Below are 16429 nucleotides of genomic sequence, written 5' to 3' on the forward strand. Positions count from 1 at the left end.
ACTGAATTTTAGTCAACAACAACAACATGCTCAGTGAGATGTAAACAAATGTACTTCCTGCTTAAAGCAGCCGGCATTTGACAGATTTCAACGGTGGGTTTAAATAAGTTAGCAGTGCAAAAAAGTTCAATGGTAATGACCCATTTTGTTTGGCTCAATTTGAAAGCTTTTGCTGTGATAATGCAATGCATGTTGTCCACTGTGTGCGTATTCTTACCCAGAAAGATAAATGTGATTGCCGGGTTTATCTGAAAATGGGGTTTTTAGGGGCAAGTTCCGAGACCTCCGAAAAGGTCTGTTTTACATCAGATACCAGTTTAAAGTGCTTTTTCTGCATTGTTTTGTGCTTTATTTGCAAGCTGTTGATGGGCTGCACTGAATATTGTCTGAATCTATTTTCAGGTTGGGACTGAAGGCCTTGTTTTGAGGGTGTTTTGCAGACCAGTGGTTGTCAGCCTTGGGATTTTCAAGAAAAACCGTAGACTGCCCCCTTATATGGTTAATGGCCTCGTGCTCCCGCATTTTTGGAAGGGGAGACGGGGCTAGTTATTCAAAAGCTCTAAAAAGTAATATTCATTAAAGTAAATTTCAGGTCAAGTTATCTGCAAGAAATCCAAAGTTTCTATTATGAGAAGTCAAGAATATAATAAAATATATTCATTACAGCGATATTTACGTATCCAAAGCATTTGAATGCAAGAAGGCAGAGTGCACATTTAAGTCTTGGAAGACACTTTACACAAATGTATTCAGCCCTGATTTTCCAAACTAAGGCTCATTTGAAACAAAATACATGAACTCACCTGTGTTCTGGATCCCAGCATGATATTCTGTTACATGAACCCACCTGTGTTTCGGATCCCAGCATGATATTCTGTTACATAAACTCACCTGTGTTCTGGATCCCAGCATGATATTGTTACATGAACTCATCTGTGTTCTGGATCGCAGCATGATATTCTGTTACATGAACTCACCTGGGATCCAGATCCCAGCATGATATTCTGTTACATGAACTCACCTGTGTTCCAGATCCCAGCATGATATTCTGGTACATGACCTAACCTGTGTTCCGGATCCCAGCACAATATTCTGTTACATGAACTCACCTGTATTCCGGATCTCAGCATGATATTCTGTTACATGAACTCGCCTTTGTTCCGGATCTCAGCACAATATTCTGCTACATGAACTCACCTGTGTACCGGATCCCAGCATGATATTCTGTTACATGAAATCACTTGTGTTCTGGATCCCAGCATGATATTCTGTTACATGAACTCACCTGTGTGCCGGATCCCAGCATGATATTCTGTTACATGAACTCACCTGTGTTCTGGATCCCAGCATGATATTCTGTTACATGAACTCACCTGTGTTCTGGATCCCAGCATGATATTATGTTACATGAACTCACCTGAGATCCAGATCTCAGCATGACATTCTGTTACATGAACTCACCTGTGTTCCAGATCCCAGCACGATATTCTGTTACATGAACTCATCTGTGTTCCGGATCCCAGCATGATATTCTGTTACATGAACTCACCTGTGTTCCAGATCCCAGCATGATATTCTGTTACATGAACTCACCTGTGTGCCAGATCCCAGCATGATATTCTGGGGTATCAGGTAGATCTTGCTCTCCATCTTAACTTCCTGTCCATCCAGGGAGATCAACAGCACGCGGAAGTTTGTGCCTCCGAGGTCCAGCGCTAGGAAATCACCGCATTCTGAAGGAGTCATTTAGATTTCTTTAAGTTGAAATAGTTGCAATAATAGTTGATATAAATTACCAATTGTAGTTTATCTGCCTATTTGGCGATTGTTGTGACCTAATAAGAAAAAATAGTGTATTTTTTTTTTGGGGGGGGGGGTTTACATATTAAAGAATCACAAATAAAAGTGTTTTAAACGTCAAACTTGCTTGGGTTCATCGACTTGAATGCTTAAGATGAATTGAAAGTTGGGATTTACAAAAAAATAAAAAGTAAACAGTTTTACCTTCAATAAGGAATATTAAGCAGTCAATTGGGAAGAATTGTTTATAATAATTCAAGCCCTTTTAAAATGCTTGAATGGTATTTGGTCGTCTAGTTATTTTAAGTGCTTCAGGTTAAACACAAGGGACAAAATTGTCACAAAACCAGGTTTTCATTGTGAAAAAAAATCTGAAAAAGGGAGACAACTCAAACTGAACTTTTGAAATGAACAAAGAAAATTAACCCCCTTTGTAAGTTTGTTTTAAAATAAATCTATTTTTAGTCGTGGCGACCTTGACATTGGAGATATGCACATGAATTATTTTTTTGACCTTTGACCATGAAGGATGACCTTGACCTTTCACCACTAAAGATGTGCAGCTTCATAAGATACACATGCATGGCAAATATCAAGTTGCTATCTTCAATATTGCAAAAGTTATGAGCAACGTTAAAGTTTTCGGACGGACACACGGACGGACGGACGGTCAAAATTTGTGTGCGTATGGAAAGGCGTTGTCCATATACACATGCATACCAAATATGAAGGTTATATCTCAAGGGACATAGAAGTTAAGAGCATTTTTCGAAACCTAAACGCAGATTTTGAAACCTAAACGCAGACCCCTACTTCAAGGTCAAGGTCACAGGGGTCAAAATTGTTGTGCGTATGGAAAGGCCTTGTCCATATACACATGCATACCAAATATGAAGGTTATATCTCAAGGGACATTTATGGCCATTTTTGACCTTTGAACTCAAAGTGTGACCTTGACCTTGGAGATATCGACGTAATTATTTCGCGCGACACACCGTCCAATGATGGTGAACAAATGTGCCAAATGATTTTAAAATATGACAATGAACGACATAGTTATGGCTCGGACAAGGTAATTTATGGCCATTTTTGACCTTTGAACTCAAAGTGTGACCTTGACCTTGGTGATATCGACGTAATTATTTCGCGCGACACACCGTCCAATGATGGTGAACAAATGTGCCAAATGATTTTAAAATCTGACAATGAACGACATAGTTATGGCCCGGACAAGCTTGTTCCGCCAGCCCGCCAGCCAGCCAGCCCGCCAGCCAGCCAGCCCGCCCGCATTCGCCAATCTAATAACCAGTTTTTTCCTTCGGAAAACCTGGTTAATAAAATGAGTTGATTAAACACCAAAATACCTGTGTTTTAGAAAATCTGATTTTTGAATAGAAAACACTAACACAAACAACAACATTCTTTAATAACACTCAGTCAGTATTACATGCCAAAGTGTTGTGGGGAAAGATTGACGGTAGCTGCAGAAAATATGAAAACAAAATGGAATGACTTACGGGAAAAATGGGTTTAATACATGTGTGTAAAGTGTTATCCCAAATTAGCCCATGCTGTATAAGGAGGCTTTTCAGAGACGAGACTTTCCCCTTTAATGGATTTTTTGGTGTATAGGAATTATTTTCTAACAAAAATCCATGAAAGCAAACAGTGACATTCGAGATTAGCCTTTGAAGACTACAAATTTTGGATGACACTTTACGTAACATGCATTAGACCAAGTTTTCCAATAAAGAGGCTCATATACCATAAACAACTACAACAACAACAAATACCGGTTCCATCAGGCACCGACTTGACATAGGTCTGGAACATCTTGACCTTAGCGGTCGGGTTCGTGTCCTTGCGCAGCCCGCGTGTGAAGTTTTCCAACATGACGTCCATGAGCTTCTTGTAGTCTTCATCCCGTAGAATGAATGGCTGCACAATGTTCTCAATCTGCAAAAGGACAAGGTCATCATCATGATAACTGCTCTGCTGTTAATGCCTTGAAACATTCTTCAACTGAAAAGGTCATATTTTTGGTCATCGTAACGATAAATGCTCTGCTGTTAATTGCTTTTAAACATCCTTGACATATGAAGGTCAAGGTTATTTTTATAATTACTGGTAGGCTTTTAAAAACTTGAAAATATTGCCTGTCTAAAAAGGTAAAGGTCAACGTCACAATTACTGCACTGCTGTCAAAGGGTTTACTAATTCTTGCTCTGGAAAGGTCAGGTCATTTTTATTATTGCTGGTCTGATGTTGACTGCTTGAAACATTTTATCTGCAGAGGTCAAGGTCAATGTTATGACAACTGCAGTGCTGTTTTAAGCTTGAAACATTGTCAATCTGCAAAGATCAAGGTCATCCTTTTTTGAAATTTCTCAGTCAGGAAAGGGTAGGGTCATATTTAAATGAAATGCCCAATGACTTAAAGATTTAAACTTCAAAGCCTTGAAAGTCGAAGTCATTATTCTCTGCTGTTAAAAGTGTGAACTATTTTTTTTTTTATGGTCAAGTCAGTGTTATGAAAACAGCCATGAAAACATGAGATTGTTTTTGTGAAAATGCTTTGCCATAAACATTGGTAATCAATCTGAAATATTACTTTTTGATTTTTCAGTTGAAAAACAATTAAGGTTAAAAATGACAATCACATCATAAGCTATCATTATGAATTGCCTTATTTAAACAACACACCTCTATATTATCCCCAATGCTAACGGCATTTGTGTACCTTCGCCTTTTTCCCATTCTCAAAAATGTACACATACATTATTTTCAATAAGAAATATAACAACAAACAGACTAACATTATAAGGAATACAACTTTCCACAACCATCACCAATCTATCTTATTTACTGTAAACTCCATAAATTTGTATAAACTTAATAATACATTTTCATCCTGAAAATGAACTTTTAAATGAAAATATAAAATGAAATAGGAAGTATGATCACATGCTAAAAATATTCAGGAATGAGCTGTTACAATTTGGCTATTAGCCAATACAATTTAACATTTTAATTGTAAAAATTTCATAAAAATATACTCATAAAAATATTACAAATAAATCAAGAACCAAATTAAACATATGGTATATAAATCACAACCAGTATTGCATGCAAAAATGCATTTTTACACTATTTTTGATTATGAAAACTGAAAATCTATATATAGGCATATGTCAGCTTGAACTTTGTTCAAGCAATAAACGCCATTCCTCATGTTTCACAGATCAATATTAAAGGAATGTCGTCTATTTTTCTAATACCACATAGGTAACTTTTCAAGGACATGCCAACAATGAAATTAAGTTTGTTTACTTTCCTTCTAAGTCTATGTGAGCTATAAACATTCCGATCAGCAAACATGTAGAGATTATGTATGGTCACTATTACTGGTATATAATTGATTTCTTTTTAATTGATGGAATAACATCTACAGGTGAACCTTTAAAAATAAGCCAGTACATTTTTCAGTACTGTTGCAATCACAAGTACACCTTAATGACAGTATTTGTTATCAAGTAGAGGCATGACAAAATCTAGGACCATAAAATCATGATCATGAGTTGTTATTGTTGCAAGGTTCATGGCCAGTCCTATTTGGATTTGAATGAATTTCATGATATCATAATCACAAGAGCAACAAGTACTTTGCTATTTATACAACACATTTATTTCTTCACTTACAGGTGATGATGAAACATTGCATGATCCTGGTCATTGATGGACTTGGACTTGGATTAGAAAATGATAACAACTGTGGCAACACAATCATGTGATTCCATTAATTTAGAACTAGACAGGGGAGAGGACAGGTGAGCTGTGAGTAATTTAATACACATGTAGGCAATATTGCATCATTCTGAACTGTATGAGCTGCCTCCTTCAATGCACTTAAAAGGATCTGGTGTAAAAGTACACCAAGATCATATTGAATGAATCCAAAGTAAATTTATTGGTGAAAATCTGGTAAACAACTTTTGAACCCAATTTAACTCTTTCAGTGCGGGAACCGAATTTTGAAGGCCTTTGCAAACAGTTTGGATCCAGATGAGACGCCACAGAACGTGGCGTCTCATCTGGATCCAAACTGTTTGCTACTCTGATATTATTCTTTGAAAAAAAATCGAAGAAAATGCTAATTTTAGAAATTCTGCAGACGACATTTAAGCAGACGACAAATTTCCCAGCATGCAAAGGGTTAATGTTTCTTGATCGTTTTTTGTTACAGACAAATACTCCAATGCTCAATTTCTGCAGCAGAGTACAATGATTCACATAAATATACTGTAGCTAAGGAACCATTGAGTTAAAACAAAAACAAACTGCTTAACACAATCCCTATCATGGTTGCCGTGGCGTAGCAACCACAAGGTTACGGGTTCAATCCCCACTTTGAGAGCCTTCTTACGATCTCCAACATAAACACCAAGTACTGGCTCAAGTCCCGGGAAACAAACTAGAGAGCGTTTCAAATAAGTGGTAAGTAAAGTGGAAATAAATAGGTTATAACTAAACTAAACTAACACAATCAGATGAAATCATTACCTATATTGAGGACACATGCCTAATTACCTAAATAAAGCAAACGTAACGGTCCACTTATTTCTTGTATTCATCAGAGAGGTTTTATTAATGTCAAGTCCCTGGGTAAAGGCAGCTAATACCCAGCGAGGATTCGGATTGAATACAACTGTCAGACAATTTAGAGTCATTAACAATAGGGAAAATCTGGTTGACCAAAAACCAAGTCACCAAAAATAATTTGAGCTAAAATTTTAAGAGTGTGTCCGAAAATAATGTGTCTGAAAACTTGCGTTTGATATGGGTTTTCGTACAAAAAGGTTACTCACATGTATAAGAAATATATAGTATTTCAGAGTACCAGAATTAAATAAAGCTGTTCCTTTTGTTATTCAAAATTAAAGAACATTGAATTTTTCTTACATAAACTTAGAAGCTAATATTTTCTACAATTAGTCTCATCAACAAACCAAGGAATATGGTAATACATTTACATGTATTGGTAAATATGTGCACATATTTCAACAAATGTTTAACTGACCTTTGTAGAATTTATGGTATTTAAAAACACTAAGGTAAAAAACATTTAAATATTTGCACAGATTTCAGTCAGAATGTCAAAGATTCCAATGAAAACAGAATCATCCCTTACAAATTCAAACCTCATGAAATTTAATGTCAAAACTGCTTGAATGAAAAGGTCAGCCAAATGCTACATCAATAATACCAACATTTTGATCTCCCCAACCCCTCCAAACTCATTTAACAGAGCCTTGCTCTGGAAAAACCAGGCTTAATGCATGTGGTTAATGTGTTATCCCAGATTGCAGTTTGCATAGGCTAATCAGGGACCACACTTTCCGCTTTTATAGATAATCATTGCAAATTAATTTGACAGTGATTAGTAACGACCTTCTTATTTTAGTACAGTGACATTGCAAGCCTCGGACTCGTATACACTCTCAAGTCTTTTTCTAGGTAGAACCAGTACTTTAGTGTCTTTGGAGTAAATCTCAAGGAAGTTCCCAAGGTGAGGATCAAACCCGGGACCTCCTGGTAGCCATTTAACCCTTTACCACTAAGATACGTATTTCAAAGCATTTGTAGTCCCTTAGAAAGTTACATTAAATTAAATACCTTTGTTACTAGATTCAAGTTTTAAAGGCTTCATTTCCAACTCTTAGTTACTGATGAGCAGCGATTAACAGCATAAAACCTGAAAAGACTGCTAGTTACTCGCAGGTTGTTCTGGTTTTAGGCTGGTTGCAAAAGCCATTTTCACTTTGCTTCTTATGGGGGGAAAGGATTAATGGATGTAAATGAACCTACCGTCTTGTGAACATGACCAGAGTTTCCCCAGCAATGATGTCCTCCTTGACTTGCTATTCCACTTAGGTAAACCATGATATTAGCCAAAACAGTCATGAATTCAAAATCAACCTTTTAATCTTGAAATTATATTTTCACAACATTGCTACTCTAATAATATGTCACCACAAAGTATTTTCTTGTGTTAACACAGCACATTTTATTAAATCACTTTACAGTACATAGCTCCAAATTATTTTCCATTCCAAAAATATTTCTTTCATAACCACAAACAATAAGTATTATCTTCTTCTCATCTGTTTAAAATCCGATTTGCTTCATCAATTGCAAACATATTAAATATTCCATCAACACATGTATGACGTCCTTGCAACAGCTTTTGTTGGTGTACATGTATGTCATAACTCGTTCAAACATATTGCATACAAAAATAATATGAGAAACCAATTTATGAAGTTAATGCATAAATGTCATTAGAGAATACATTTTTCCTTATTTCTAAAACCGTGTTATTTTTTTGCACAGTTTCACTATTATTATTTATATTTGTTTTAAACTTCCTTCAATGTAAAACCACTTAAAACCTTTTCTTCTTAGAACAGGCCCATTAAACTTTCCCACAACTGATTGCGTCATACTAATGTGTGACTCATTGTAAACAGAATTAATCACAACCAATCAAAATAAGCTGAAACTGTCTATAAGCCCCAGCCAGAGAAAATGGGGTTGAACCCATTACAACTTAGATATTGTATTTTGACGCATTTCAAGTTGCTTTTAAAGTTACATTTAATTAAAAACCTATCTTACTAGATTTAAATTTGTAAGGCTTCTATCATCTCCAAACCTTAGCTGATGAGAAGAAAACAACATAAAACCTGAACAGATTGTGAGTTACTCTCAGGCTGTTCTGGTTTTATGCTGTTTTCACATAGCCATTTTTTCTTTGCTTCTGAATAGGATAGGGTTAAAGCATGTGCTTAAAGTGTCGTCTGTACAGTTTTTAAGGCTGGTATTCCATCTGTCCGTATCCGCATCCGCAAAAAAATGCAACAAGTTGAAATGCACTGTGCTAATTCCATTCATCCGCATCCGTATATCCGCACGCGCAAAAGGCGTCCGCAAAAGAACGCTGAAGTGAGCATTCTAATGCTGATGCGGACAAAATACGGACGGCGTTAAGCACGATGAGAGTAGCTGTCATCTCAAAAATCAACTGAAAAACTATCGAATTCGTGAAAAATTACCCGTAATTATACATTTGTAACCAACGCAGTTCTGCATATCGGGACTCCGATTTAACTTTGAATGTTTGGAAAAGCATAGCCAAGGCACTAAAAGAAGATGTTTCAAGTATTTACTATTTGTGTTCTTTTACAGACAGAACGATGATTTGTACCTTATATCTACTTAAATTCACGCTTGTCATTCATAATTATTTATTTCAATTATAATCTTTAGTTTTATCCATATACAAAAATAAAGATACATTTGACGTATGCGGATAAATGGAATATAGCGTCTGTATTATGATTTTGCCGATACGGATGCGGATACCGATGCAGATGGAATACTAGCCTATTCAAGCTTTAAAGGCTTCATTTTTTACCCTATAAGATACCGAGGAGATATTAAAACAGCATAAAACCTGAGCAGGCTCAGTAAACTTGCAGGCTGTTCTGGTTTTTGGCTGGTTGCAAACAGACATCTTACCTTTGCTTCTGAGCAGGAAAAGAGATAACTAATTTATCATGATATGAATAGTTAATGTTTACACCCTTCAGACTTCAATTGTCCTCTTGTGAGTAAAGAGCAACAATATTGTACCTGATATGACAAGTAAGTATCTTATACAACAGTTTACACACTCAATGCCTAAACCAGGGAGGATTATAATTGATCGAAACCAAATACATGTCTTAGTCCAGGCTTGTGAACACAACTATTGAATTTGTGACAGATGTTCTTTATAGCTTTTTTTTAATTAACATCCTTTCATATCAACATCCCACATATTATATAATCATTTTTATAGAAATTATGCTTTTGCAATTAGAAGTAATATACATACATGTAAAAAGCATCTAATATGACAACGTCCCTTTATAGCTTTTTTTTTAATTAACATCCTTTCATATCAACATCCTACATATTATATAATCATTTTCATAGAAATTATGCTTTTGCAATTAGAAGTAATATACATACATGTAAAAAGCATCTAAGATGACAACGTCCCTTTATACTGAGAAAAATGCATTTGAAATGTCATGCAATATGTCTCGTAGAATCTTTATTTACCAACATTAAAGGGACATTTTCACAGATTTTGGCATGTATGGAAGTTTGTAATTAAATGGTTTAATTTTGATAATTGTAAACATTGGAACTAGAGCAAAGTCGGGTAATTTCGACACCTTAAGAGTAAAATTTGATTTAGTCCTGATGTGTCGAAATTACCCTCCAAGTGCCCAAACTAAATGAAAAACACCGTTTTGACTTGTTGATATTTGCTAACGAACGTTATTATCGTTGCCGGCATAATTCAAAACTTCAAGCGATTTAACTAAATGCGGCGGAGTGTAATTTCGACAGTAAGCGGCTAATTTCGACAGTCAGCGGCTAATTTCGACACTTGTCTTTGTATTAATTTTCAACAACTGTTTTAATCAGTTATTTACATTGTATGTCTCAATTGATAGAATTTCACGATCTCTTTAATGTCTAGTGTTAATTAGGCTCGATTGTTCATTGTCGGCTCGGGTACTGCTAACATTTACCCCGGGTACATTGAAGTATACTTACATGTACCCCGGGTACGGTAAATATACTAAAACGTACCCGGTCGAAATTAGACTGTACCCGAGTTTTATTCCCGCCCTAAATCAGATGTCGTAAAACGCGCTACCGATTACCGTTATTACGAAACAAACTTCTGTTATTTGTTTTTATAAACTGCATCAACATGCTTTTTGAGTATGGATTCCGATAATATAGAGGCAATTTAACAGAAAATTGACATAAATATGAACATAATTAATCTAAAAAAAATAGCCGACGACGACCGATTTAGCGTAAAAATTCCCGGGTAGATTTTAGTATATTTACCGTACCCGTGGTACATATAAGTATACTTAAGCGTACCCGGGGTATATGTAAGTAGTACCCGAGCCGAAAATGACCAATCGATTGTTAATAAGGTTGTGGTGGTTTAGTGGATGTGATGTCCGCCTAGCGATCAGGAGAGAGTGTTTTAATAAGTCGTAGGCTTTCCATGCAGTGGAGCTTTAATAAATAGGATTATACTAAACTAGTGTTAATTTGCAAATCAGAGAATTATAAATAAATTGCATTTAGAGTTCGTATTGTGCTCCCACTTGACTCAATATACAGTACAGACACCGTGTACTTAAACAAACGCCACTCGCCGTAATGTTCATCTCACTGTTAGCTTACCAATATGAACCCCGCGATAGGTGTTCAGATCAAATGTCGCGGGGGCCGTTTGCCATAGACTAACACCGCGAATCACCGCGGACCCATAATATCTACCGCGGTGATCATCGTGTTCGCTAAATATAATTGAACATAAACGTATTGAATTGATCCCTTTAATTTAAGAGTGATAATGAATAAATAAATTCTATTTTAATGTACATGCTGGTCGAAAGGATGTGATAAGTATTTAAAATATATTGGCGACAATAAAACGCCTCCGATACATATGTGTCAACTGTATCTATCGAATACATGCAACTTCTCCCTTCTTTAATTATCCATTACTCGATAATCCCATATACGCCCGATTTCCGTTTTTAAAGCAAATTATCTGAGGGAAATATAGACGATAAGAGTGCTCAAGAATGCCATAAACATAAACGTTCGCAATTTTCGAAAGTATCAAATGAATTTCGGCATATGATTCTATTTAAAGGTTTGATGAACTGCATGTAAGCCCCTAAACAATACAGTTGTATTCCAACATGCGAAAATCATCTTACACGGTTTGCACGCGCCGGGTACAGCTATTTTCGGTTAGCAACTTCTAGATAAAATAAATGAATTTCTTTGTCCTGATAAAAAGCGCGCGAAAATTGGCGTGGGTGTATTTATTTGTAAATACAAATTTCGTAGCGGGTACAGCATTGTGATCATTTGATTTCCATTAAAAGTTTCGTTGTGAATTTCAACTAAAGTTGAAATATCTCGCGATATATTTGGCATTGCCATTAAGAGTTAATAGTATTGATCATCTAAACGCTTTATTTACGTTTCCGACGTTATGTACTGTACAAATTTAAGTGCATACGTGTGCACATACTTATAACATCTACATGTAGTACACATGTATATGATTTTCTTTTGTACATGTACATTTAAAACGCGTGAATGACCCTTGCAGACAGGTGTTTACGGTGGTTGCGCAGCATCCGAGGTGATCACAGGTGATCCAATTAACGATATAATTAAGTAAAAAAAATACATTTTCATTAATCAATAACCTTCACAATCTTTAAATAGCTCTAATTTTATACAATCTGCTTGAAAAGATATAGAGAGAGCTAAATATAATATTCAATAAGCTGCGTCAACTATTTAAAGAGTAATTTTATTCAACGAATCTATCTTTCCATATGCGCTGGGAATGCTTGAAAACATTTGGAGTGTCGGAATTACCCACCATCGTATAAAATCGGAGGATAATTTCGACACCCCACAAATCATAGTTTAACAAACGATTTGCACTATTCAAACACAAATACAGGTCAAGTGAAACAAATTTTATACTAGAACTTGTACAAATACTAGAAAAACAGCGAAATCCTGAAGGGACGTAATTGACAATTATGTAACCTCCCTTAGCGAAGCTCATAACGCTATAAAAATTCTCTAAGTAATACAATGTACGTATTTTAAATGACTCACTTACATGCAATTAGTGAGACGTTTGATAGAGAGATGTTATTTGGTGACGTCACAACACCAACTACATCACATTTTACAACGAAATCATACGGGATGATGATGATTTAAGACTGGTCAGATAAATACTGTGAAAAGTGTCGAAATTAGACGACTGTCGGAATTACCCGACATTGCGCTAAATAGCTCCAGTAAAAAACAAGAAAAAAAGTAATCCTCAACTGGGCTCAAACCACTGACCCCTGGAGTAAAAGCCTTGCACTTAAACCACTCGGCCATCCGTGCTCTTTCAGTGAGTGGTTTATTTTATACTTTATACAAGCAATCAGCGTAATTGTCACAAAATATATTGATAACAAAAGAACTCTTATGATTTTAGCTCAATTGCATCGAAAGCCTCAGGCTTATTTGAAACATTCTTGAGTCTGTTTCCTGGGACTAGAACCAGTACGTGGTGTCTTTGGGGAAAATCTAGAGAACGCTCCCACAGTGGGGATTAAACCCATGACCACCCGGTTGCTAGGCAGACACCTTATCCATAACACCACAGCGACCTCCTTTTTCAAAAGATGCATATAATTGAAATTTTAAATGGTTAATGCTCAATATTACTGTTAGCTCGCAAATATATGCAATGAGCTTCTCCTAAATGTTGCATGGGCATGGAAATTCGCACTTGCGTACTGGCCAATGACTCCAAAATTTGTGATGGAACCCCAAAAATGTAGAAGTTTCCTATAAACAAAGTTTTAAAGGTTTGGAAAGAACAAGAATGGCAACCAAAGCCAAAATTTAAAGTTTCAAACCCAGTGTGAGCCTTTCCTAAGATGACGCAATACAGACAATTTGTTCCATCATTCTAACAAACTAAATTGATAAATGAATCATAATTATTTCTGTACCTACCTTTGCCTGCCTTCTCTTCAATTTCTTCATTCAACCCAGCACTGTGAACTAACTTCTCCCCACCACTTACTGGTACATTACAACTATTTTAGGGCAAACCTTCTAAAATTGTTATAGAAATGACTAGGTGGATACAACAGTGCTACACTCAACAATCACACATTTGTGGGTTACTGTTAACATCTTTGTGATTGTCTTGCTCCTCAACAGATAACCTGATAATGATGAGTGCCTCAGAAATCAAAGTACTGACAGTACTGGTGTGACGATGCTTTTTAAGAGGATGGATATAAGACATCAATTTAAGTCTATCTATATCACCACAATTGTGTATGTTGATACGAACATTTGGGTACGATAAAAAATTTGGGTACGAAAATTTTGGGTACGAAAAAAAATTTGGTACGAAAAACAAATGCGTACGAAACATTTTTGGTACGAAAAAAAGTTTAGGGGCACGGGAAAGTAGTACCCGTGGGTAACTTGACCCATTGAGCGAAACTGGGAGGCGGGTCACATTCTTGTTCATTAAGTATGGCAATACCTTCATGATGATTCTCGAAAGTAGGTATGAGCACATAGCCGGACCATGTGAGCTCAATCGTATGAGCACTTGACTATCCGAGTTCGCCCACGAAAATATGGATAAGTTAACTAATAGCGAAATGACCTTATACATGTATATGCTGAAATCTAACAATCGAACGAAATATCAAACGTGGTATGTACACTTAGGTGGTTGTGTAATTTCTGTAAGAATATTGTATTCAATATGTAAATTTTAAATGATTGTGCCCGCACTTGAGTTTGCTGCCTTGTTTGAGTCTATACGCGCCTAGGCTGCACCCAGTCTGTGTATTTGTGTTTTTTCCTAGGTAATGAGTTACCTCCGCGCTGAGGCTGCATAATGTTGGGACCCGGAGTTTGTCCAGCACTCCTACCTAATAAGATTAGATTGACGACAGTTGGGACGAATTTTGAATGATAGCTGCAATTTCCAGCTATTTGTTTTGTACTGAAATACTTTTTAATTTTTTATATGGTCAAATGCTGCGGGGGGGGGGGGGGGGGGGGGGGGTGAGATTTCCGGAAAAAACAACTGTCAGGAATGGTGACCACAAAACAGACAAAATATAACATTGCGCCGGGAGCGGGAATCAAACCGGTGTCGTAAAGGTGAAAAAGCGAACGTCCTTACCACTGCGCTAGCGGGACGGACAATTACGCAAAGAAATGTTGTTATATCTTTATATATCATAGCAAAGCAGCGTTTACAATTTGCAGGTTCGAAATTGTTCGCATTCTTTAATTTTGTGATCACGTAAAAAGTTAATATTACATGTTTTATTCGCAATTTATTTACTAAATCGAGAACAAATATTAAACAAAAAAGAGAAAATATATAGTTGTTTCATTGGTCCATAAAAATAAAATGGATGTAAAATTACTTATTTTAAATTAACGTTCTGATACACTTATTCAGGGCTCGAAATTAACACTCGCACACTCGCAAAATGCGAGTGAAAAATACCGATTGCGAGTTAAGTTTTAAGCCACTAGAATTTTTTTGCGAGTGTAGAAATAGAGGAAAAAAAGAGTTATATTGCTAAATACGCTCGACGTTGTGAATGCTTAACCGCAGGTCATTTAATAGAACGTCCGAATACCCATATGCGGAAGCTCGCACCTTGTATGTAGACTGGTATACTTATAGTACATATATGCGGATGGTATTGGTACAAAGATAATGAAACAGTCGATTATCCACACATGTTCACTATAAAAGACAAAAAACTGAACAGTCATGTCGTCGAAGCGAAAAATAACTAGTTTTTTTGCCCACAGATTGAAATAACAATACGAAATATAAAGCAAAGTTAACCGTTGAGTTGAGAGAAAAAAAAAACGGAAATTAAATTCTTCCACGAAAACAGTGGAAAAGTGGGAAAAAGAACTTCATATATAACACCAAAACTTGCGGTTGATGTCATATTTTATTTAGTTTTAATAGTACTAAACTAATGTCCAAACTTGCTTTTATTTATGTTTCCAGCAAAATTTGCGAGAATGTTTTTGATTTTGCGAGCTGGTATTTAGGCTGCTCGCAATGTTTTGCTAGTAGAAAGAAAAGTTAAATTCTAGCCCTGTTATTGAATCTGTTTCCCCAGGATATGCTGTTCTATTAATATTTACCTTTATCAACACGAACGACAACTCTGCTAGGAGAATGTTATCAATGAAAATCAACGAGCAATCTCCTACGCAGTGGTGAATGCCAAGGGAAGTAACTGAAAAATCGACTTATCTCAATTGGACTGGCTCGGTCTTTTACATAGGTTCCCATTGTGAAGATTTTTTTTACTGGTTATCAAACCTTAGACGACGCTGTTCCAGCATCGTCAAAAAGCAAATGGGCCATGCTCTGTGAAAAGGGGGATAAATGCATGTGCGTAAAGTGTCGTCCCAGATTAGCCTGTGCAGTTTGCACAGGCTAATCAGTAACAACACTTTTTGCCTATACATGATTTTTGCTTAGAAGAGACCTTCTTGAAACAAAAAAAATCATAAAAGCGGAGTGTCATCCCTGAGTAGCCTGTGCCGACTGCACAGGCTAATCTTGGCCGACACTTAATGTACATGCATTAAACCCCCTTTTCACAGACACGGCCCAAATATCAATTGAGGTTAAAAGACAAAAGATCATTAATGCTGCTAAAGCCATTATACTCTATAGTCTCAAATACATGCACCTATCCTAATAAATGACTCTCCTTCCCAATTTTCTCCAACAGTTCATAATATTCAATGCCAATTTAATGCTTTCATTTGTTTAAACAGTTAATGCTAATGAACGCATATGGTAAAACTTTGAGTGAAATTTGAATAATGAGCTAACAAGTCAAATTACCACGCCATCATAATGCATTCAATAACT

The 16429-nt window shown here is 36.2% G+C and overlaps 1 protein-coding gene across 1 annotated transcript in view; it reads right to left on the reverse strand.

Moving 5' to 3' along the window:
• Positions 1-16429, reverse strand: part of LOC127857177 (hexokinase-2-like) — a 73671-nt gene that overhangs the window by 48868 nt on the left and 8374 nt on the right. The window contains exons 2-3 of the mRNA XM_052393594.1: positions 3594-3756; positions 1594-1733 (exon numbers count right to left, since the gene is read on the reverse strand). Coding sequence (XP_052249554.1) covers positions 1594-1733; positions 3594-3756 — 303 coding nt within the window. The remainder of the gene's footprint in view (positions 1-1593; positions 1734-3593; positions 3757-16429) is intronic.

Source organism: Dreissena polymorpha, chromosome 14, assembly GCF_020536995.1.
Source record: "Dreissena polymorpha isolate Duluth1 chromosome 14, UMN_Dpol_1.0, whole genome shotgun sequence".
In the NCBI taxonomy this organism is placed as follows: domain Eukaryota; kingdom Metazoa; phylum Mollusca; class Bivalvia; order Myida; family Dreissenidae; genus Dreissena; species Dreissena polymorpha.